General features: G+C 48.0%; 1 protein-coding gene across 1 annotated transcript; it reads left to right on the forward strand.

The window, feature by feature from the left end:
• The first annotated feature begins 65 nt into the window (after positions 1-65).
• LOC149331139 (uncharacterized) lies at positions 66-23,289 on the forward strand. The gene is made up of 4 exons (XM_089555880.1): positions 66-168; positions 2,458-2,627; positions 21,204-21,992; positions 22,236-23,289. Exons 1-4 carry the CDS (start codon positions 66-68, stop codon positions 22,572-22,574), a joined length of 1,401 nt encoding a protein of 466 aa, XP_089412006.1. The 3' UTR covers positions 22,575-23,289.
• Positions 23,290-25,187: the final 1,898 nt, after the last annotated feature.

Consider the following 25,187-nt stretch of genomic DNA (forward strand, 5'->3'; position numbering starts at 1 on the left):
TGCCATTTGGTTTTTCCCCCAGGCAAGAAAACCATTTGCTCCGGATGAGCTTGATTGCGCTCTAAATGACCCCCGAGCGCCGCGATTCGAGGGTCATTAGCGAATTTTTCGGGAGATGCCAGACTATCCTGGTAGAGAATGACTACGGCCAAGTGATGCGCAATGCAGGTGAGTAGTCCAAGAATGGCCGCAATTCAAGGTATGTCGCCGAACTTACGCAAGTGTGCCGCGGAAACTTCTAGTTCGGTGTTCAGCGAATAGTGCGTAAATCTAACCCAGTACTTACTTCCACGAAAATATGCGGGTCTCTCGAAAGAGGCAGAACACGTCAGGTGATTAATCGTTGTGAAGCGCTGTCTGGTGATTATGTGGTTTCGCAAAACGGATTAATCGTTCAGTGTGTTATTGTTGAGAGGTAATAGACTGAGGCAGCTGCCATGGAGGTGCAGAAATCTCACCGAGCTGTCTTAAGTTGTAAAGTATTAGTAGCTGCCGCACAAATGAAACAGTTGCGAAGCCGGCCGAGATTTTGCAAGATTCCATAGCAGAAAGGCACAGCACAGAGACTAGAACCACGACTGAAAGCACTTGTCCTTTGTATTCCTTCGTGTACGTATGCGGAATTTCATTAATGATGGTTTCCTGAAGAACATCGCGAACTTGGACGACGACTGAAGGAAGACACATAGACATAGATACATGGACGTCTACGTGTCTTCTTTCAGTCGTCGTCCAAGTTCGCGCTGTTCTTGAGGAAAATGTCGTACTTACTCCCTCATGCATCCGTTTTAAAGTATTTAATTACTGATGGTGTCCAGTTATAAATATATAACTGAAAATGTTATCTAAACATGTCCCTCTTGAGAAAAGACGAACCGGTGCCATAAGTAAGGGGCAGTTCAGTGCGCCTATTCCAGTCTTTTGACACCGACAGATATTTTTTAACGACAGCTCGGGTCGAGCAGAAGATTTAGTTCCGTGACTCGAGATGAAGCGAAAACCCGTTAGAACTGCGAGAAAATTTGAACTCAGGTTTGTCTCATCTGACAGGTCCCGCTCTTTATTCGCATGCGTATGATATTTGAAAGGGCTGATCGGTATTTCAAAGCGTTGAGGTATAAGGTATTTGAAAGGGTTTGTCAACCATTTACGAAACGCTGGAGATAAAACTGGCGTTCCTCCCAGGTAATTTTTTCCTCTGTGTATTCTTGAAGTAGATTTCGCTTGTCCCAGGAATCTAACGTGTCCCCTGCGTGCAAAAAAGAAGGTTCGTTCAACGTCCAAATATAATGAACATGCATCCTTCACCAGTTCATTATACGTCAAAAATCTGCGCCGGTGCCGGTGTTCCTTTAGTTAGGGGGAGTGTGAGTACAGGTCTTTCAAATAGGAAAAGGAACAAGCAGTTTGCCGGAAAGGACCAATTTGTAGGTCATTCCTGCAATGAAGTTTGAAATGAGTTTTTTTTAATCCACGCCAAGGTGAAAAAGAGGTAAAAGACAATGTTGTCATCGCGGAGATTTACGAAGTGCTCATTATTTGACCGCTGAAACTGTGTTTACTTTCATAATAGACGGGTATATAAGCTGGGAGCCAGATCTCATGAAAATGCGTGTTTCAGCCTATGTAGTCATTCTCTACAAACGGCAAAGACTTCAATGCTGTACCTATGGCTACGGTGCACAACCTTGATAATGCCACTCTCTTTAGGTCGACATTCCGCCAATCTTCTTCTCAACAGCGGTTAAATTTCCAACTCAACTAATAAGAATTAATTGCAATGGGTAACCTATCCAAATCACCACTTTAAAAATATCAGTGGCAACCTTAACCACAGATAGAATTATCTTACGTGCTGTTAACATAACCTTGTTTTTCTTAGGAGTTTGCAGCCCGGATGTTTCTACTATTTTACTGTTCGGTTCCTTGATCACTGTAGGGGAGCCGCGGTGTCACTGGTGAGCAGGTGCCTCATTTATCCTTATTGGTCATGAAACTACACTCTCGAAAATCAGAACTTCGTTCCTTTTCTGCACCTATTGCTGTTCGAGGTGCCTATCTGGCTTTTGATTTTCTCATGTCTCTTGTGTTTCATCACTGGACTACGTGCCGCATGTTATGAGATGCTGGTTTTGCAGCATTAGATGCGGCGTTAATATGCCATACATATGGATGCTGGGAGTTTTATTGCGTGAGAAGTATAGTCATCTTTTCATGAAAGCGCCGTCGTCTATCAGTGCGAGCATTCTTGGAGCACGACAAACCCCCTGTTCTCCAAAGGCCTGCAGTCGATATCGGAGCGGGTAGTTGCAGCATTTGGGCACAGCTCGGTGAAAATGCATTCCTCTCTTACGAGCTGACAGGATGGACAGGCACTCTGTCTGATATTAGAGTAGCAGGTGTCGTTTTTGCGCGAATGAGTGTCGCTCAAAAACTACACATATCCATTTATTCCAGATTTGAGCTGGGCGAGCAGCGACGAGGGGGATGTTACTGACGTCAGCTTGTATTTAGACTGGAGCGAGAAGAACTGGAATCCACCCCGTACCATCACCAATGTTAAAGTGGGATTTATTTGGCGAAGTGGTAGAGTGGTTGAAGCGGTGAAAGCAGTCCGCTGTGAGTCGGTAAGTCGGAGCAAGGCCTTGCGCTGACCGATGGCAATGCCGAAGAAAGAATGCCCCTTGTTTTTAGATTACATGATTTTTTAAGAGATATTGATAAGATTCTGTTCATATGTATGAGCTGTTTTAGAGCGCAGCTCTTTGGCGTCCGTTCCTGGGTTTCGCGTCGTCGTCGGCGTCGGCGTCGGCCTCGTAACCAGCTCCGCCCCCAATGTCACGCTTTTCAATTGGTCGAAATGCTCGTGACGTCACAGTACGCGAATTTCAAATGGGGCCAATTGTACTTTGGCTAGTAACCATGCAACCAATCAAAGGGATCGTATAGTGATGCTGCAACTAAGTTGGACTGAGTTTAGTTAATTGCTTAATTAATCAATTAGCCTAATTAATATAGAGGAGAATGAAGAGGTCAGAAGAAAAGAAAAGAAAGACGCGCGCCGCAGCGACAACAGCGTCCTTCACTTCACTTCACTTCACTTTATTTTCCTTAAAGACCCTTTTCCAGGGTGTTACATAAGGGGTGGGGTTTACAAAATGCAGGAATCAACAGTGCTTGAAAATGATGATGAACATGTTATGGCAGCAATATTATGGGGAAGGCCGTTCCAGTCAGCTGCTGCACGAGAAAAAAATGAGTTGGCAAAAACAGTGGTACGGCCACGTGGACGCAAAACTTGAAGAGAATGACCGATGCGATGGGACCTGCGTTGTGGAAGTGCGCAAATGTATGGTTCTTGTTTTAGTGGTGAATAAAAGAACTTGTGAAACAGGACAAGACTGGCTATGCGACGGCGACTAGAAAGATTAGCTAGACCTGACTGAGATTTGAGGGATGATATGCTCACGTCGTACGAGTATGAGGAGTGAATGAATCTGATAGCCCTGTTTTGAACAGCTTCGATAGCGTGTGTTAAATATTCTTGATGAGGGCTCCAGATGGGTGATGCGTATTCAAGTTTAGTTCTAACGAATGAGATGTACGCTTGTAGTCTTACGTGTTGTGGGGCTTCCCGTAGGTGACGTTTTAAGAAACCTAGTGTTTTATTAGCAGATGATATCAGGTTAGTCACGTGCAAACGCCAAGATAAATCATTAGAAATGGTGACTCCTAAGTATTTATATGACTGGACGAGGTCAACTGGGTTATTGCAAACTGTGTATTTGAAAACAAGAAGATTTCGACGGCGGTGAAAGGACATGCACTTGCATTTGTTAGAGTTGAGCATCATCATCCACTGGGAGCACCAGTCTTGCACATGGCGCAGGTCTGCCTGAAGGGATTCTTGGTCAGAATGGTTAGTCACTGAGCGATAAATGACGCAATCATCGGCGAACAAGCGGATGTGACAAGAGACATGCTGGGGTAAATCATTAATGTATATGAGGAATAACAAAGGACCGAGAACAGAACCCTGTGGGACGCCAGAGGCTACAGGAAGTGGGTTGGAAAGTTGGTTATTAATGACGACGGACTGAGAGCGATGCGTGAGGAAAGCTTTAATCCATGCAATTATGTTCGGATGTAGGTTCAGCTGGGAGAGTTTAAGAAGCAAGCGTTGATGAGGTACTTTGTCGAAAGCCTTAGCGAAATCTAGGAAAATGGAGTCAGTTTGTTGGTTAGTATCAAGGTTGGCGTGAATATCATGTAGAAAAATGGCTAGTTGTGTTTCGCAGGAGAACCCCTTGCGAAATCCATGCTGTGATGGATGGAAGAAATTATTTGAATCCAAAAATTGCATGATTTGAGAGTAAATGACATGTTCCATGATTTTGCACGGTACACTTGTTAATGAAATGGGGCGATAATTAAGAGGTGAATCAGTACTACCTGATTTGTGGACGGGAACGACCTTCCCCACTTCCCAGTCGTCTGGAATGGTACCTTCGGAGAGTGATTGCGAGAACAATGAACAAAAAATGCTGCAACAGACTGATTTAGTGTTTTTCAGGACCTTTGAATTGGTTTCATCTATGCCGGAGGCCGAGGAATTGTTAATTTTGTCGATTATGCACGAAACTCCATTACTGTTGAAGGTTATCGCGTCCATGCCTGTGGTGATTATAAGAGGCAATCTAAAACACGGTGCTTCGGATTCGTTAGTAAAAACGGAAGAAAACGCAGTGTTAAACGCGTTTGCACATTCGATATCAGTCATCCTTTCACCAGAATTGTTAGTGAGGGTTGGAAGACGTGCTTCCTTCGGGTTTATCAATTTCCAGAACTTCTTGGGGTTATCGGTTATCATTTTTGGCAGATCAACTTCGTAAAATGAACGCTTCGCACTTCTAATCGCCGCCAAGTACGTGTGTTCGGTTTCGTAGTATTTATCCCAAGCCTGCTGGCTTGCTTGACGCTTAGCTGTACGAAATGCGCGTTTTTTCTTATTTTTACGCTTTTTCAGAGCTTTTGTAAACCAGGGTTTTTGATTATTTTTTCGAAAACTTCGTGTCGGAATATATTTATTGATTAATTCAGAAAACTTATGTTTCAATAGCACCCAGTTGTCGTTTACACTTCTACTATGAAGATCCGTTTGAAACGTCGATATAAAGTTAGCTAGTTCGGTGTTAATTGCGTCATAGTTTCCCTTATTGTAGAGGCTAATAGTTTTCTGAGTAGTTTGTCTTATTACAGGTGAGCCGGAAGGAGACGCTGCTGAAAAAAAACAGACAAGTACGAAGCCGCGTTCCCTCCACCACCACGCACTTCCCCACTCAGTAAGACGTTGCTCGTTTCATATACGTTGTGTCGAACATCCTAGACAGTTCCAACAATTGACAGGTTAATGACAGAACACGATGGATAGAAATACAATAATATAAATATGAAATAGCCTAATTAACCTTTCTAGTTAGATAGCATAAATCAATAAAACCGAGAACGAAATTGGTCGAGTTGGAGAATCGAATCAGGGTCTCCGGAGTGCGATACGAGCACGCTAGCCACTCCGTAATGCCAGCTGAATGGTTTGGAATGAACAAAGGCGCGTCTAGCTAATACGGCGTCTTCGTTCACTCCCATCTTCCCCCTTTCCCTTACGGCGAGGTGCAGATGTCCACCCAGATATGCGAGAGAGATACATTTCCTTTCCTCAAAAAATAAATTTACCGTCCAGCAAGGCGTACAGCCGAATTGGCGATGGCGTTCTGTGGACTCCCTGGCAGCGTTGCAAGACGCTGTCGCGTTCCACTCTTACAGGCGAAGCTTAACATGTTAACCACACATCAGTAACACACGCAGACAGCCAATGGACGCGTCATTCGCTGGCAGCACTTGATTCATCATTCACAACCACATTCTTAACGTACGCTCCCTTGCCGCACATGCCAAGGAAGTACACCACGATCACATTCTGCGCCATTCCTCTGTACTTTGCTTTGCTGAAACCTGGATGGATCCCGAAGAGCCTCTCGAAATCATAGATTTCCTATACTGCTGTGGTGCTCGCAGAGACGACAACAGAGCGGCGGGAGTCGCTATCTACTTGCGCACAGGTCTCTCTGCAATACCAGTCGAAATGTTTGGCACGTCACATGAAGTTGGCGAACTGTGCGCCGCAAAGTTGCCCAACGGCTTGCTGGTAGTAGCTGCCTACTTCGCCCCTACCGCACTCACGAAAGACGTCGTGCACTTCCTGCAACTCGCATTAACCGTCCATCGATCCACACCGATGTTAGTAGTGGGGGAATTTAATGTTGACATAAAGACAAACAGCAATTTCCTAACACTTATGCGGGAGAACATCCCGTTCCTCTCGCTCGTAACGCGTCCCACGGCTGTGACAACCTCGCGAGGCACTTGTATAGATCTCGTCTTTGAGAATCAAGCATTGGTGTACCAAGTCGAACATATATCAGTCTATTTCTCCGACCACAAAGCTTCCTTCATGACTGTCAAGAACTGTTAGTGGAGTCTTTATTAAAGGAATACGTGTGAAAAATAAAAAAAAAATTCTGTGATAGCGCATACATGTGTTGCTCGATTTCTTTGCCTCAATCTATTGAAAAGGTGAAACAGCTTATTTGCTGCGCTCAAATTTCGCATTAGGAAGTAACGTAATCGTCTGTAATTTTTTTCGTGTCCAAAATGTCTCAAAAACGTTTTGTGCAATCCAATTCTTATTTTAGCTTCTACACGTAATAGACGGAACGTGCACTCCTGACTTGCCATAAATAGGCACATCGCTTTACGACTTTTAGTCGCAATATGTCGTTTACTCCCTAGTCATTGAAACGTTACATTTGCCTATATGCATTTTCATTCCAGTTTTCTGTTCGGCTTTTTCGGTCCTCTGCCACGCACCACCCTGAGTTAATTCGCGCTGTAATTCCGTCATCAAATCGCCGGTTGCTGAAGTGCTCAACCTTATCACTAGCTATTCCGAAATCAAACTGTCTTAACACTTAGTGTCAATGGTATAGTTTGAAGACTTTTGTTGGAATCAGCTCTTCATATTCAAGCAGCTTATTGGTGGTGGTGGTGAAAACTTTTATATTGTAAAAAAGAGTTTGGGAGCCACAGAGTGGCCCCGCTACATGGTCGGCGTCCCTAGTCCGGGACACCGCACGACGAGGCCCCGTCTCTCGCCCGTTTCACCAGAGCCCTTTGGGACTCAAGCGAGGAGCAGTTGAGGAGGGCAGTCTCCCATGCCTCTCTGGAAGGGGTAGGGGAAGGGGGGAGGTGGGGATTTTGAGTACATGCCCACACCATGTGGAAGATATCACAGGTCTCCCCACAGTGTGGGCATCGCCCATCCGTGTTAGGATCGTAATGTTTTATTATTGCAGGACAGAGTAGAGTACCTGTCTGCAGGCGCCTTAAAGTTCGCTCCTCCGTCTTACTCAGCCCTTTTGCAGGGGCCGGGAAAAGGCGGTGGTTGTCGCTATAATGTGTTAATATTTCCCTGAATCGCAGCAGCGGCTGGTTAGTCTCCGAGCCAGAAGAGCTGGGATGAGGAGCCCGGTGAGTAAGCGCTCGGGCAGCCGCGTCAGCGGCCTCATTACCTCGTAAGCCCTGGTGGCCAGGAGCCCAAATGATTCGTTTGGGTGTTGGATCAGTGGCAGTCCGTCGTAGAATACAAGCAGCTAAGGGGGAGATCTCCCCTGCCAAGTAATGTTCACATGCTTTTCGGGAGTCCGTGATGATTATTCTCGAATTGGCGTGGGCGGCAGCAAGCGCTATCGCTACTTCCTCGGCCCGCATTGAATTCGGGGCTCGAAAGGAGAGTCCATCAACGTGCATTTCCTGGTGAACGACAGCGGCCGAGTAAAATCCCGTGGGCGATGGCCCTGCTACGTCTACATAATATACACCGGGTCGGGAGCCGTGTTGTCTCTCAAGAGCCCGAGCCCGCGCTTGTCGTCTGTTTTCATGCATGTCGGTGTCCATGTTACGGGGGAGCGGGGAGACCCAGAGCATATGGCGCCATAGTACTGGGATACGCTCCGCCTCCTCTGGAGTGCAGTCGTGTTGGATGTGTAAGCGGTTTAGCAGGCGGCGCCCAGGAGCCGTCTGCGTGAGCCGCGTGTATTGGTTCACGAGGTGGGCCTCCCGCAGCTCCTGGTAGGAGTTTAGCACCCCCAATGCCTTGAGTTTGGCATTAGAGGTAGCCACCGGGAGATCCAGGGCTCGCTTAGTTGCCTTGCGGATGACGGCGTCTATTCGCGCCTCGTCTTGCTTAGTAGTGCGGAGATATGGCACGGCGTAGAGGATCCGGCTAGTCACGAAGGCATAGACGAGCCGAAGCGCGTCCCTGCCCCGCAGACCACCCCGCTTGTTGGAAACGCGGCGGATCATGCGCCCTACCTGTTCGCCTACTCTCTTGAGTTTCGCAATAGTGGAGTCCGGTCTGAGTCTCTGGTGAATGAAAAGGCCCAGAATACGGAGCTCCTCCACCTCTCTAATAGGACCTCCTGACAGAGAGATGTGTATTGCTGTCCTATCCTTTGGGTTCGCTCTGACATGCAGAAGCTCTGATTTCGCTGGAGCACATTGGAGCCCACAGTCATTAGCATACGCATCGACTATGGAAGCAGCCTGCTGAAGGCGGTCCTCCATGTCTCCAAGGCTCCCCTGAGTGGTCCAAATTGTAATATCATCTGCATATAACGCGTGTTGAATGCCTTCCACCCGGGCCAATTGGCTTGGGAGGCGCATCATAGCAATGTTGAACAGGAGCGGTGATAACACTGCTCCCTGAGGGGTACCCCGTGTTCCCATCATGTAAGGGCCGTATTCCTCGCCCTCAATCCGAAGAAAGGCCTGGCGATTAGACAAGAAATCTCTTACATACGCGTAGGTCCTAGCCCCACAATCGGTAGAACTCAAGTTGGCCAGGATGCTTCCGTGTTTCACATTGTCGAAAGCCCCTTTCAGATCAAGGGCGAGGATGGCTTTGTCATTGTGTTGCATAGTTGTGGGTCGTATTACATCCCTGTGCAGCTGGAGAAGGACATCCTGTGCAGACATGTGAGGGCGAAACCCGAACATGGTGACTGCAAAGAAGCCCTTACTCTCCAGGTATGGAGAGAGGCGATCCCGTACCATCGTCTCCATAAGCTTGCCCGCACATGAGGTCAGTGATATGGGCCTCAGGTTGTCCGTATTCACGGCCTTACCTGTTTTAGGGATAAACGTCACAAGTGACGTTTTCCACTCGGGAGGGAGTGGACGCCCGTCCCAGATCTGGTTGATGTATTCTAATAAATGAAGGTAGGCTGAGTCCGGTAGGTTCGCCAACAGGTTCACTGTTATGTGGTCCCGTCCCGGAGCCGTACCCCGGCGCATTTTTGCTAAGGCCGCCTTAAGGTCGTGCAACTCAAAAGGGGCATCGAGTGTTTCATTAGGCCTGCCAGAGTACATGTACTGTTGCCCAGGCGGGTCCTCCATACGACAGAGATATCTGTCGCACAGAGTGTCCGCAAGTTGCGCCGTCGTACCTTGATACCCTTGCAGAGCCCGCCGGAGCTGCTTTTGCGTCTCCCCTCTCGTTTGGGAGGGGTCGATTAGACTGCGAAAGAGACGCCACGTCCCCTTCGAGCTCATCTGATGATCTGCGGCGTCGCAGCGTGCTATCCAATTTGAATCTGAGAGCTTGGCAGCATACGCTGCAGCCTGCTCTGTGAGTTTGGCTATGCGGTCGCGTAATTTGCGGTTAGTTTTCTGCTTTTTCCACCGTTTAGTTAAGCTCCGGCGCGCCTCCCACAAATGCAGGAGGTGGGTGTCCACTGCGGGGATCTCTTCGGTGGTTTGTAGTGTTGTGACGTGTTGTTTCTGAATGTTGTATATGTGGTTAGCCCATTCCGCGTAGCCGCCGGAAAATAGTACGGGAGGGATAGTGTGATTCCGGAATTTGTGCCAATCGGTCAGCTTGGCCTGACCCCATTTTTTGCGCGCTGCCTTTGCCTCGAGTGTAATCCGGAGAAGGAGGTGATCGCTGCCTAGAGAATCTCCCAAGTTCTCCCATGCAGCCGCTCTAGCATTTTTAACGAGAGAAAGGTCTGGACACGTGTCGCGGGTTACCGAATTCCCCACTCGAGTGGGATACGCCGGGTCCGTGAGCAACGTGAGGCTGAGGGTGGAGATGAGCTCCGCCAGCTTACGTCCTCTTGCCTGTTCGAAGTGGTAGCCCCAATGAAGGCTGGGAGCATTGAAGTCTCCAACGATCACTAGAGGCTCTTTGGCTGCCAATTTTATCGCGCGAAGGAAGATTTCATTGAAAGTTACGCGCGGCTTACGCGGAGGGCAGTATATGTTGAGGATATTTATTGACGGGTCGCGGCGTCTGAGAGGCAACACTCGGACCATTGTATATTCTTGCTCGGTACTCAAGTCTAAGTCGACCTGAACCACGGTGTAAGCCTTATTCACCAGGATGCACGTAGAGGGGCCCCCCTGAAAGGTGCTGTAGCCTGATAATTTAGCGTCTATGCCGGGCTCCTGTAGGGCAATGAGCGCCGGCATGTCACCTAGGGACTGCAGGTAAAGCTGGAGGTGTGACCGCTTTTTCCAAGATCTGAAACCCCTGCAGTTCCATTGGATGATCTGGAATTTTTCAAAGTTTTTATAATTCCTATTACATCTGCTAGCCATCTTGTCGTATTTATTTAAGGGTGATCGGAATAGCTCTGGCCGGAAGCCGGCGCAACCCCAGTGAGGGGCCGCACCGACCCACCAGCTGCCGAGCCTGAACCATGTTCCTCCGCTGCCTGACGGAAGGCTGTCTTACGTTTGAGGTGATGGGATTCGCAGCTTGTGGCGTTCTTAATTTGGGTGCTGACCCAGGGCTGCACGGCTTTAAGGACCGAGTCAGTGACCTGGGCCATAAGGTCGGGAAGTGCTTGCGTTAAAGCTGCCTTGAACATATCCTGGAAGGACTCGCTGACTGCTGACATGATTTGGTTCGGGAGGGCCGCCACTTGCTCCTCCAGTTGCACGGTTTGGCGCTGCAGTGCCTCTAGGCCGGCGACGCGACCAGCTGATCCAACTACCGTGTCCCCGCTCTGCCGCGAGACGCTAGTGAGGCAAGATGTTACGGATGATCCGTCATCCTCGTCGTCTGGCTCAGCTTCTTGCATTGGTTCAGATGACCCGGCCTGTTTGGCCTCTAATTCCTGAATTTTGCGCGCTAGAATTTGGTTCTGGCGCCTGAGCTCCTCTACTTGCTGCTGTAGGGCGGTTTCGGTAGGGGAGGGACGGGTAGGGGAGGGACGGGTAGTGGGCCCGGAGACTGCCCTACTCCAACTGCTCACCTGTGGTTGGACGGGTGCCAAGGGCGGGAAGTCCCTGGCGTTGAGGACCGGGGGCGCCGCCTGGGTCGCGGACTTGACAGGTTTCGATGGCCCGGTTTTGGCCTTGGTTTCCTGATCGGCTGACGCTTTCTTGGCCTTGGGCGGAGGAGCCTGCTTGGGCCCCGTCTTTGTCTTCGGTTTGGATCCTGATGGGGAGCTGGGTTTGATGGGTTTCCGGAACCGCCCGGCACAGCCAGGAGCTCCGGTAGGGTGGCCGCCTCCGCAGATGAGGCAGCTCGGAACGCAGTCATGTTCCGCCGGGCCGTCAGGAGTGGCATCGGGAACCTGGACTCCGCAGCGTTTGCAGCGCCCCGGCTGCGGTCGCGGGCACGCATCGGCCCGATGGCCCACTGTGCCACAGCGGTGGCATGCAGGCACTGTTTTCTTGTACAGGCGAACTGGGAGCCGTTCGTAGCTGTACAACACCGTCCGTGGCACCTTAGTCCCCGCGAAGGTGATCACCGCAACCGGGGTTCCCCCCAGCTTGCGCACAGACACCACATTTGGTTCCGCACAGAGTTTTCTTTTAACGGTTTCAGACGTTTCGTCAGGCGAAACACTCACGACGCCGCGACAGAACGCACCGGAGAGTTTGGGGTGTCCCCGGAACGGTAGCTCGCGTTCCCCAACCCGCAGCACAACATCCCGGAGTAGCTTCTCCGCGGCGTCGACTGATTTCAGCGCACATACTAGCACGTTTTGGTCCCAAACAGGCCACACCGCAAGTCCTGCATTTGCGTCGTCCCCGAGGATGCTGCGGATTGCAGCGCCGGTTTGTCCGGGACCAAAAGTTGCTCTGAGGTCGACCGTGTTTCGCGGTTTCAGCACCACGACGATGTCGTCTTTTTCGATACGCGGCGTGTTCTGCGGCCGCCACCGGAGTTGCCTGGAGCGCTTCGAGGTTGCGTTCGAGGTTGCGTTCGTAGAGCTAGCCGGCGCCTGTTGCTGGGTGGCACCAGCACCAGCGTCCCTCGATGCCGCCGCCGCGTTCTTCTTTCCGCGCCAGACGCGGACCATATCTTCAAGGTAATCGTCCTCGGTTGGTAGAGGATCCTCGCCTTGAGTAGTACCCTCGGATTGGTTTGTATCCATTGTTACGATCCGCAAGGACTGTGGGTTGTACCCGGTGACGTGATTTGGAGCCGCCGAGGCCGAGGGATCGCCGACCGGGGCCATCGCAGGCCCCGGCGCCGTTAGGCTTAGCACCACCGCGGCGTGACGAAAGCTTCAAATGACCGAAAAGTGGTCGAAAATTGGCCCCACCTTAACAAACGTGGTGTAGACGGGTGCCGCTGAGGTTCCTGGAGACGATAATACCAGGCTTGCAGGGGAAAAAGTTGGTGTATCGCAATTGATTGCGATTTGTCACGGAGCCGACGCGGTATGCGACCGCTCCCGTCACCGACGCTAGCGCCCCCCCCATTGGTGTAACGTGCTTGACATGCTCCATATTTTCTGCTGATCCACCAAGTATGTTCCATCACTAACGTGCCTTTAACGGTGAAACTTGTAACGCACTCTGAACTGGTTAGCATACTAAAAAAGCAGTCATTGAACTGCCACGCCAGAGCAAAACTGCCACGCCAGAGGAAACTATGCCAGAGCAAAACTTATGTTTTCTCCTCAGTATATATTAGCCAGAAACTGCTAATCAGCTGCTCGTCATTTCTAATGGAAACGAGCATTATTTGTAGTGAGCTGTTCCTGGTTTGCCTGAGCCTTGAAGCTGGGCTGGGGTCTTCAGGGGACCCGTAGCCTGACATTGTAATCCCGATGGCATGTTCGCGTCAGAGGGACAAAAAGCCTGGGTAATATTGCTGCGATGAAACTGACATTTTTGTAAAACTGGCTTTGCATTAAGATATATTTCATTATTGAAATTCAATCAGTCGTTGCTGGATTATTTTTCTTGAGGGTGCGTTTCCAGAGTTCATTTCTAACCACGTCGATTCTTCTTCGTTCGTCCGTCCATTCCTCCGGAAAGGTGTGCCTGTCGAACGGACAGTCCATACCTGCTCTTCTCCTGCGCTAATTCTGTACACAGGTGCACCTGGGTCCTTAGGAAAACGTATGAAGTCTTGAAGCGCACCATCATTACTTATGCACCTAGCCGTGTAATACCTCTGCTTCAGTGGCAGCTGTACCTCTGCTCTCCACCAGGGCTTTTTCAGTGTACTCATCACCAGAGCATATGTCTGGACACGAACAGCTTGAAATGATTAACGCACTTGGCAGAGCCAGCTGTTTGTTACTGTGACTTCAGCAGGAGCCCACTTGAACAATACTTGCACAACCCGAAACAACCTGGAGAGGAGAGAAGGGCCCATGTATTCACAAGCGTCGACGATAACCTCGGGGAATCGATGTGGTCCTAAGGGAGCTCAGTTGACAGAAGGGAATAGAGGTGGTGCCTACTGCACGAACGATTACTGAACCGCATTTTGTGAAGAATGATAATGTAGACTTAGCAAGGATTACCCTTAAAGCTGTGTTTCAGTGACGGTGTGCTTACATCACACCGTTTTTGTTAAGCGCCGTGGGCATATTTACATATCTGCACCTAAAGCTCTGGCTTGGTCTCCATTAAAAATAGCATTGTCCACGTAGGACAGGAAGTTGGCGCTTCCAGTGATGTCTCTCTCGTACTCATGTTATCAACGGAGGTAATGGCGCAGGCGATCGAGGATTAGTGTGTGTGTTTGATGACGGGTGGTTTGGAAATAGTATGTCCAGCACGTATTCTCACTGAGGAGAGGGGCAAAATCTGTCAGCTTTCGTAAATATTCCTCCACTTTAGAGGCGCACACAAAAATATAAGCCCCGTAGTAAGACTTGCACTGCACTCACTTATAGCAGGAGGATAAAGCTGAGGATAGGAAGCAGGTTTTTCAGCAACTACATTGTGGGTATATCCTCATCCACTATGCACAGAAAATGCGAGATGAACAAAACTGGCTTAATGTTTCTTCCAGCACTACTCTCTATTCGTATCTTGGATGGTGCGTTTGCTTGTTGCCATGAAGTTTGCTCGCAGGACAAAGTGATAGGACACGTGTTCGCAGAAAATTGGCCCATAAACGGACTTGTGTTGAAACAAAATTGGTTTCATGAGGCCGGCATTACGCGGTAACTGCGACAAATCCGAACAGAAAATCTTTGAGACCGGCCCTACTTAGTTCAATCACAAAGAAGGTAAAAGGGGAGCGGTACACCCACCTCGAAAGCGATGGTTATGGGTGCTTTGTGCACCGCACATTGTGACCGCGTCAAATTTGCGACGAGGCCAAAGACAAGAGCGTACACTTGACTTGCGAAAGACTGAATGAAACCTTGAAGATGGTGGTCCGAAATGGTACCTGACACCGAACATGACTTTCTGAGCATATTGCACCTGATGCAACGGTTTTACAACTTTACGAGTAAAATCTTTCTCACGAGACCGGCCATTGCATCCACAAGCCGTCATTCAAGCACGTACCGCAAGTCTGATAAAGCCTGCTCGAATTCTTCAACGCAGCTGAAGAGCCTAATTAACTACGGATCCACGCCTAATTGAGTACTACCAGTAAGGTATCGAGCAGTACATGTTCTGAGACGATTCCACGTGTGCGCAGAGTTTTCTATAAGCCCTAAGCTTGTCCTCTACATGCTTTAAATATCTTGGACTCCTTACTCACCTACATCAAAGTGAATTCCTGGAGAAGTGCAAGTTTTTCCTCTGTTAAATTTCCAAAGGCATTGCCTCGGTGAAAAGCTTTGGAGCAGCGCCTTCGCACTGAAAATTGGTTGAATAGCCGAGGTGATGCGGGTAATAATAGAACAAAAGGTTTAATATTCTAAATCGTTTAATATTCCATCATTATTGCGGTTATTTTTTAAGCAGTCTTTTTCCATGATAGCTTTAGAGCGTCTGCCTACATATTGCAGAGCACATGAAACAAGGCGATCGTTTCCCTTGGACCTTTTGAGCGGCCGTTTCTTTGATGTTTCGCCCCATTGAAAGTGATATAAAACGTCTACCCTGCGAACGTTGTAACAAGTAAAAAATGATTGTACAACCAAGAGCTGCCGCAAACTGATGACAATGACTGATGACGACCGACTTTCATTTCCACTAATGGCTGGAGGTGGTACAGAAAAAAACGTCAAGTTCTCCTTGAAGAAGGTTAAAGTGTTGCTTCATCATGCAGAACTTGCGTGCTGAAGGTATAAAGAACTTCGTTGCCATGTGCCTTGTAAGAAATATCAGCGATCCAATAAAAACTGTTGAAACGAGAAAAATGGGTTTGATCAGTGGTGAGATGCACCGAGTCAGAAAATCTTAAGGGGCATACGGCATAATTTACAAAGATTAAGCCAACAGTGAACCTCAAAAATTACTCAAAAAAAACAAGCAAATGTACGGGCGAGGCTTAAGCTGTTCTCAACTTCAGAGGAGTCGTTTTTGCCAGATTTCGTTTCATAACGACATATTTGGCGAAATAATGAGAACATGTACTACGCATTTACACTTTCTTTCTTATTCCCGAACAAGTCATAAAAAGAGGGGCGTCAAAGGGTCCTAGGAGCTTAATAAAACTCGTCTTGTATTCGAAATACGTTTATTTCATTCCTTTTCCCTACCCAACATCACGATGTTAAAATAAAGCTTGATTTGATTTGAAAATTACTAATAAACACTTTAAGCTGCGGATGATTGTGCGTGTAGCCGCCGCGGTGGCTAAGTATCTTGGCGCTCGGCTGCTGACTGAAAGACGCGGGTTTGATCCCAACCGCCGGTGGTCCAATTTCGATGAAGGCGAAATTCTGGAGGCCAGTGTACTGTGCGATGTCAGATCACGTTAAAGGACCCCATACGGTTGAAATTTCTGTAGCCCTTCACTACGGCGTCCCTCATGGCCAAGTTGCTTTGGGATGTTAAACCCCCATAGACCACTGCGCGTGTTCTCTGTACGCCTCCCTGAGCCCTGTTTCTGTTTTGTGCACTTCTCAGTTCTCAAAGTGTGTAAATTAAGTTTGCTTGTAGTTCGCCTAGACAGGCGCAACCCTACGTCGTTTAGTTTAAGCGGTCGACAGGGTATTTTGTTCCTGCTTTTATGTCTATGCTCTTTACTTGGAAGCGATGTTTCAAGTCGCTTTTTTGCACAGAATGGCTTAATAAAGCACCGCCGTGCAGGTAACGTCCCCAGTACAGTGTTTAAATATACGTAGCCAGTGTGGCACTCACTCTGTGAATAAGGATATTTAATTCTAATTTATTCCTTAAAGCAAATTCTTTTGTCCAATCGGCATTGCAGTGGCGTCCCGTAACTGAGCGCTAGGGGCAATCAAGATGCTCAGTTTTGAGAGTTTCACAACTCCCTTGTACATGAAGAGAGTTTATAGCCTGATGCAAGCAGGACCAGCTATTTCTGTCCTCGCCATTTCAAATGCGGACAAGAATCTCAGGACGAAATTTGTTGGAGAAGCCTCTGTACAATCTCATTGCACGGTTTCTTCCTTTAGGAAATATATAATACTCGCATATTTATGAATTATTACATCTATATTTCAAGCCTGGTGACCAGTTACGAACAATATATACATTTTTCTAAGCAGAGGAAACGTACACTAAAAGACAGTGGCATAGGAGACAAAACCCACTCAGCTGTTTACAGCATGCATCGTTCAAGAAGAAGTGAGGCATAAGGTTTGTATTCCAAACCAGCCGTTGCTTGATCGTCCCGCTTAACGACAACAATCATCATTTGATAAACCACAGAGCTTCACATTTGTCTGTACACTCACAGCCTTGCGATAGTCCTTACCTTCCTATTTTGTATAAAACTGTTTTTAGGCATAAAGATCCAGGAGTGAAGAAAGAGTCTTGAAAGAATGTCGTACGCCAAAAAAAGAACGAAACAGAAAGGAAACATAGAAGAGGAAAGAGGCGCAACTTCCAACTTCAATAACAGGAAAGGAAACCAGGCTCTCTTTTATAGCCGCTCAGTTGCATGAGGGTGCTTGAACATGAGAATAGCCAATAAAAACTAAAAACAAATGCGGTGGTGGACGAGTGATAACAGCACAAGTCATAGGGAGGTGGCTATTACAAAAAGCATGGTTGATAAAACTTGCGAGTGTGAATGACAGCACAAGGTTGAAAGATTATGAATAAGGATAAGAACTAACGCTAAGATCTTAACAATCATAAAACCGATTGAATAAAGCAAGCGGACTTTGCAAAGGGCATCTAAACGAAACCATCCATAAAAGCTAGTTTGTTTCTGGTAAGGAGAACAGAAGGCGTGCTAACGCAGTTGTCTTTTCTTTGATGAATATAAAAAGCCTCAATTACTTCTCATTCGATTTTTTCGTTTGCCCTGGCTAGAAACCTGGTCTCGTGAAATTTCGGACAACAATCTTTACACCTTACACCGAAATTTGACAGTACAGTTCCTAGTGAAAGTACAAGTTCTTGTAATCGCGCTGCAACAAAAAATTAAGAAATGGTCGAAGTACCAAGAGCCACAAGAACGTGAGGACGATTGATGAAGTCAGACTTGGGCGCCTTCTAAAGGCTGGAGATATTACAAGTTACAAATAAGTAGTTCGTTTCTCCAGGAACCCGAAGCGTGTTCTTTCATCTTGCCAGATTTACGAGCACAAAGCAAAGAACGCTTTTACCCTGGGCGCTCGTAAAAAATATAAGCAATAGAATCGATAAGATTGAAAAGAGCACGAAGAGCATTTTACAAAGGACACTTTCTTTTTTTTTTGGTTTTGTCAGAGGCATGCTCCAAGACGCTGAACACGAGAAGTCATCTGAGGAGGCCCGTGGAGGAATCTTTAAAAAAAATGCTGCAAGAGAAAGAAAGCAGAGTGTGACGGAAAAGATTGGGAATGTCTACAAGCCTACCCCTAGTGTATTTGCGCCTCAATGTCGTCGTTTTTACTTAATCTTTTTTTGTGAGCAGAAATATATTGCAAAAAGTGAACAGAAATTTCCTTCATTCGTTATTTTTCCTTATTCGTGAAGGAGGTCTAGTCAAAGACACGTCAAGCCATGGCAGGAAATTACAAAAACTCGGCTTTCATTGTGATAACTTGCCTTTTAACTTGAAATAAAATAAAAAGAGTAATTTTCTACCATGCACGTTTCATTTTTCTAGTTAGAGACGTGGGTAGAGTTTCCAAGTTAGTGTAGTAAGTTTCCAATGCATCCTGCTAATAACGATTGAGCTGGGGCGCCGCACTGAATACCGAATTAAAAGGCCACGGTGAAAGCGACTGCGTTAATTCTGCTTGTTGTGGCTCAACGCAGCACCTTGAGCGCGGGCGTAAAGCGTTAGTGGGCTGCTCTGAGCGCATAATTTCCAAAGTGTAGAATAGATCCTCTTAACAAATGGTTGCAAACTGCAATAAAAAAATGAAGTGAGGAGTCTCTGTACAATAAAAGTATCTAATTTTTATGGAGAACAATTGGCTCTTTATCCGAATTGTGGTAAGACATGGAATAAACTGTATCGAGAAACTGGTCTTGAGAGTCGCTTTACGATCAGATGGATGAAGTCTTCATTCCTGAACTCCAGTGGCCCGAGCTGCTTAGCGAACCGGCAGGTTAGCTTTAGTTGATCTTAAAAAAAAAATGCTAGTCAGTCGTGCTTCTCACTTCTCGTTAGACGTATGTGCTGTCTTTGAAGGTTCAGGTTTTCCCGAACACCTCCAGGAAACGTGACAAAGTCTGGTACTTGCGTCACAACAGGGGCCGGTTAATAAGTCGGGACATTTAGGAGCAGCGCATACTTTTTTTGGGCTGCAGTATGTCGTTGTCAATGTTACCTACTACACGTTTGAACATCTATTTGGTTGATTATGTTTTCTTTAGACAAATGTCCTCTTTTGATATTTCACAGTGAGAGCTGTATACGGTATGCTCAGCGAACCGCTGTGTCGTCGTCCTCACCGACGGCGTCATTCGTGCACCAGTGATGGATAACATTTTTCTAGATCAGTTGGCGTCCAGCTTGGCAAGCGCAACAAACCGTGATTGCGCATGGTTGTGGCTGTGCAGAAACAGAAACCGACAATGACGGAGGTGTAACAAGGGCATCATTTCGCAATGGCCCCCTCACGTAACCGATGACACTAATTACACCCGACTGAACAATGAACACAGGTATTGCAGTTAAACCTGTATGCAGAGAAACCTGATTATACGAAATTCCCGATTTAGCGACCAAAGTTTCGCTTTCTGGCATGTATCCATAGTGTTCATGCTTTCATCAACCCGAACTAATGAAACTAACTTGGCCACGAAACCCGATCTAACGAAGTTTTTTCCGAAACGAGTGAACAAAAAGATGATTTTTATTTATCTGGCGCACAGTGTCTCATATGTTAGAGTGCGAGCAATAATTCTGGGCACGCTTAAGTTACTAAAGAATGTAATGCGGCAGCTTGAGTCCACCGACACAGACAAGGACTCAGCTGAGGCCTTAAATAACTAATCTATCGTCCAGTTTGTTACCTGTGCATACGAGCTGTTGGGGCATGTGGACGACGAGAAAGACACCGAAGCTTCCGTGCCCACTGCGAGCAATGTGATGGACCCCGGCTCTTAGCGGCTTGCTGGGACCCACGAGGAAACTTAGGATGCCACGAAAGTGATTGCGTGCTACGAAAAGTGTGCACACTCACTCCTGTGGAAGGACGCTTAGCCGAAGATAACAGGTTCCTTGACAAAAAGATAAATTCGCAGTTCCCTCTAGAACACCTACTCGTGTTGCTTTGGACTCGCAAGCACGGGTAAGCGCAAATACGCTGCCGCGGTATCGTGGGTGTCACTGGATTAGAATTTTAGGGTTTGAAGGAGCAAAAATGCCCTTCTCGATTTCACGAGTTTCTCGATTTTACGAAATAATTCCAGCTTGCTCATCACTTCCTTAAATCAGGTTTTAACTGCATTCGAGAGGCTTATTAGCAGCAAACACATTGGTCTCAGGACCTACAAAACCTTATCAAGCCCACTGAATGCGAATGAACCAGCAGAAGTAATATTCCAAACCGAAATCGTTCCAATCTTTTCTGCAAGGCTAATCGTGTTCCCTCTGGGCCATCTTGATGCAAAATTATGGGGCACTTAGCTGCGCCTTAATCGTATGTCGAGAAGGTGTTAACGGTTATTTGTTACTTTTTTCTTAATTAGACTCGATTTCTAATTACACACAGTGATTTGCATGCATCAGTAAGCACACCAGACATGTCACACACGAAGACACAAAACATGTCCAACGAACGTGTGTCACTATCCTAGGGTAGCTTGCCTGACTCGAAACCCATTTTTCATGAGTTCGATTCACAACTAGTGCCCAAATATTATTTTCAGTGCAAATAAGTTGCTTTAGACACTAATGTGTCATAATTAACTTTCAGTGATGCGTTGACCTCATGGCCATCATGTAACTCGATTTGTATTCGTTTTCGTTCCACATCGGAACGTGTGACGTCACAACCGTGTGTACGAATCCTAAGTGTGAGAGCGCGCATGGCTTTTCCATCGAATGCCCGCTATAAGCTAGGGTGTTGATATTGTTACGGGATTGGAGAAACGCAGGAAGGGCAAGGCCGGAGAACAAAAGAAGAAGAGGTTTAGAGTGTTGTGCCCCGCTGGACGCTGATTCCCGCTCGCCGATCGAACCTCTCGCCGCTGGCCTGTTGAACCAACTAGAACACCCCGGCTATAAAGATTATAGCCGTAACATCTTGGTGGAGGTGCTGGGTAACGATCTCAGCAACAAAACGGCGCAGCAACAACTGGAGCAGCCCCGCCGGTGTCGTCGCCTTGCCGGGCTGGAACCGCTGACCGAAACCATGCAGTCTCCCGAAGAGCCATCCGCAGCACGAAGTGACGCTTCGATCCAAGTTTCAGACCAGCGTGTGGCCACAGCGACCGGTTCAACGCAGCACTATCGGGAGCCTCGCAGTTTCGCCGGAGCAGCAGGCGAGGACGTGGAGGAATGGCTGACCCATTACAAAAGGGTGAGCCGCTATAACCGCTGGGACGCCGCCACTCAGCTAGCCAACGTGGTCTTCTTTCTGACCCATACAGCTTTGGTGTGGTTTGAGAACCACGAGGACTCCTTCACCACCTGGGACCGCTTCGTAACTGAACTGCGACAGTGTTTTGGCGATTGCCTCGCGCGCCGCAAGCGGGCCGAACAAACGCTGGCACACAGGGCTCAGTTACCGGGCGAAACGTGCACGACCTACATAGAAGAAATACTGAAGTTATGCAAAACAACGAACGCTAATATGACCGAGGATGATAAAGTAGGACATCTTCTGAAGGGAATTGCAGAAGATGTGTACAATTTTCTAATCACCAAAGATGACTTGGGGGCCGTCTCAGACGTCATTCGGCACGTCCGCACTTTCGAGACGTTGAAGACTCGTCGTATTACGCCTAAATTTGGGCGACTGGCTAACGTTCCAACTGTGGCCAGCGTCGAAGAGCGTTTTACGGATCTCTCAACGACGATCCGCCAGATCGTTCGCGAGGAACTTCTGAGATTCGAGCCCCATGCACGGTGTCCTCCATCTGTGCCGTCTGAAGTTCCCGCTTATCAAAGTTCTCCATTAGTAGTCCCCTCGATGCCTGGGCTGAGTTCTGTAAACACCGCACACACGTCCAGGTTCGGTGGACCCAGTCATCCCTATCATTCCTACCCACGCTCGGCGGACTTCGAAATGAACTACGATCCAGATTATGAACATCGTTCAAGACCGCCTGCACCCTCCTTCCGGCGCCCAGCCACAAGGCCTGAGGACGCGCGTGGGTATTCAGTGCTTCCCGCCTCGTCAGAGTCTTCAAGAGAACAAGCTCCTCGTCGCACCGCTCCCGTTTGCCGCCGCTGCGGCATCGAGGGGCACATCGCTCGCTATTGCCGCCGCCGTCCACCACCTCGATACGAGCGGCCCGTCCATCCTCCTCCGCCGGTCAACAATTCGTACGACCCTCCTTTTCAACGGCCCTTGACCTCGAGCGACTATCCTCTGCCCGACGGACAACGCAGCCACTCTCCCGTCTCCGACCGAAGTTTCTCACCACCCCCTTCCTCTTCTGTGCGCCGTTATTCGTCACCCCGGCGACGTTCCCCATCGCCTTCGCCGGGAAACTAGTCAGCGCGGCCGCGGGAGGTGAGGCCGCTGGAGACTGTGCGCTGCGTTTAGAAATTCCTCCCTCAATCGTTATGCTGAAGAACACAGTTCATGTGCTTGTAGATGGTGTGCCCACAATGGCGTTAGTGGATACGGGTGCAACTGTCTCAATTATGAGTTTGTCATTCAAGAACCAGTTAGGCCGCAAAGTTATGTTTCTTTGGGACCGCAGTGTTAATTTTCATGGCGCGGGCGGTGAGTTATTGTGCCCCTTGGGGATCTGCAGTGCTGTGGTGTACCTCGGCGGAGCCATTTTTACAGCGGAGTTTGCAGTGCTTCCGAGATGTACGCATGACGTTATCTTAGGTATTGACTTTTTACGAATGTGTGGCGCAACTGTTGACTGTCGCTCTGGGGAACTCTGCGTTGATGGTTCCCTTCCATCTGGACTCTTCGAAGAGACGCCGGCTCGACAAGATGTGTTTTGTGTATCCGAGGATACCAGTGTGCCCCCGCTTTCTATCAAGTGCGTCCCAGTTTCATGCCCCAGCCGTGCTTCCGATACCTTCGATGCCACTGTGGCGCCTCTATATTCTAACTGCGCTAAGAAACTCATTCTGGTTCCACATTGCCTGGTGTCAGTGTTCCAGGGCAGGACCCAGTTGTGGGCCATCAACTGTTCTTCGCAACCAGTTGTTTTACCAGTTCACATGAAGGTCGCCACGTGTAATCAAGATGTCCCTGCCTCGGTGGCTTTGGTTGCTAACGCACCAGACGCAGTAGCTGCTACTCCAGCCACTGACTCACAGCTACGTCACAGCTACGCTTCCACTCAGGAAGCGTGGCTTAAGCCAGAAACTGCTCGCGAACTATACCGGTCCCTATGTCATCTTGGAGCGACTCAGTGACCTCACTTATAGGATTGCGCGCGTCACCGCAAGCGGCCGACGTTCTGCCCGCACAGAACTCATCCATGTCGCGCGGCTGAAACTTTGTCATCCACGTGCCGATGCCTGACTCGCCCAGCGGGCTTCGCCTGCGACGGGGGAAGTGTTACGGGATTGGAGAAACGCAGGAAGGGCAAGGCCGGAGAACAAAAGAAGAAGAGGTTTAGAGTGTTGTGCCCCGCTGGACGCTGATTCCCGCTCGCCGATCGAACCTCTCGCCGCTGGCCTGTTGAACCAACTAGAACACCCCGGCTATAAAGATTATAGCCGTAACAATATAAACATTTAGAATAGCGTCACTCTATCGGTTAAGGGCACAGCTGGGCGCCAGTGCGCAGGCGCAGCACAATAACCGGAGGGAGAGGTGTCACATTGCCTCGCCCGCGCACTGCCGCACCGGTATTCCCCTGTGCTCCTAAACGATATGGTCACACTATTCGAAATGTCTCCAACTAAAGAGCACACGAGACCAATGTAGCTCAAGTGAGAGCGACCAGAGCAGTAAAATCAGAGACATAAAGTGTCGCGCAAATTGCTTGCAAATCTCTTTGCAGGAACAATATTCGGAATGGTACGCTATACCAGCAGATGTACTCTCAGCTGACGTTATCCGTTACGGTCATCTGATTAATAATTTATAATATTTTGTTACTTTTTAGTGTGCGGTTGTTACCGCTTCAATAGCGTGTTTTGAACTGAGAATGTTTTGATTTATAGTGACCATGCCATCGACACTGTGTCTTTTTGCCTCTTTGTATTGTTATTTTCACCCACTCTTCCGCTATAATGCTTCGTACTGCAGGTTATGCTTTATATAATATAAATGAATAAAGGTTCAATAAATCACACTGACCAAGTGTGCTGCTCCGCACGCAAAGTTTTGTAGCATGGAGGCGGACTATAGAAACTTTTCAGTTTGAGCTGGTCCTTGTGCGGATTACCTTTTCGAATAAAAATTGCGTTATAAGCGCAGCGTAGTATGTAATACTGTTTCATTTAGACATTTTATTTCCAGTTTGCTGCTGGGGACACTTTCTAGGTATTTTATTCCCCAGTATCTCTTCTTTGCAGGCAGGGATTCATTGGGACTTACTGGGAGTTCCCGTGCAGTTCCTCTGCTTCTAATCATTTAGGACGTTCGCTAAACTTACTTACTTTATTATTAAAATATTCTTAACCCGGTATGCGTTCTCGAGAAAAGAACAGGATATATAATTTGCCCATTTTCAGAGGGCTTGTTAAAGCCAAGCTGACTTGATTTCAGAAGTGGTGTAGTGCGCCGCCAAATGAATGAATGTTTGGTTCACGCGAGCAAATAAAAAAAACAAATAATCGCTTCTAGTTTCTCGTTGAGAAGCGGGACGAGCGTCCCCATCTCAACCTCTCCTTTGTCTGCCCACCTCCTGAAAATTAAAATGGGCCTATTACTACGCCCCTAAACCAGGATTATCTGATTAGCATTCTGACTATTTAGCAGTGGAGTGCGACTCCATGGTTCGGCAACTGTAGAGCCGCAGCTTACACCTGCAAGTCTCTATCACTGAACTAGTTTAGCAGCAAAGTTACTTTGTTTATATTATTTATAAGTAGTCATTTAAGCTCTTTTTGGCTTTGAAAGCAGTCAGTGAGAGGTTAGCGAAATGTTAAATATGTCACCTTGTATGTAAAGCTAAGGAACTCGACGAGA

The sequence above is a fragment of the Amblyomma mixtum genome, chromosome 8 (assembly GCF_055824585.1).
Source record: "Amblyomma mixtum isolate Tamu chromosome 8, ASM5582458v1, whole genome shotgun sequence".
In the NCBI taxonomy this organism is placed as follows: Eukaryota; Metazoa; Arthropoda; class Arachnida; order Ixodida; family Ixodidae; genus Amblyomma; species Amblyomma mixtum.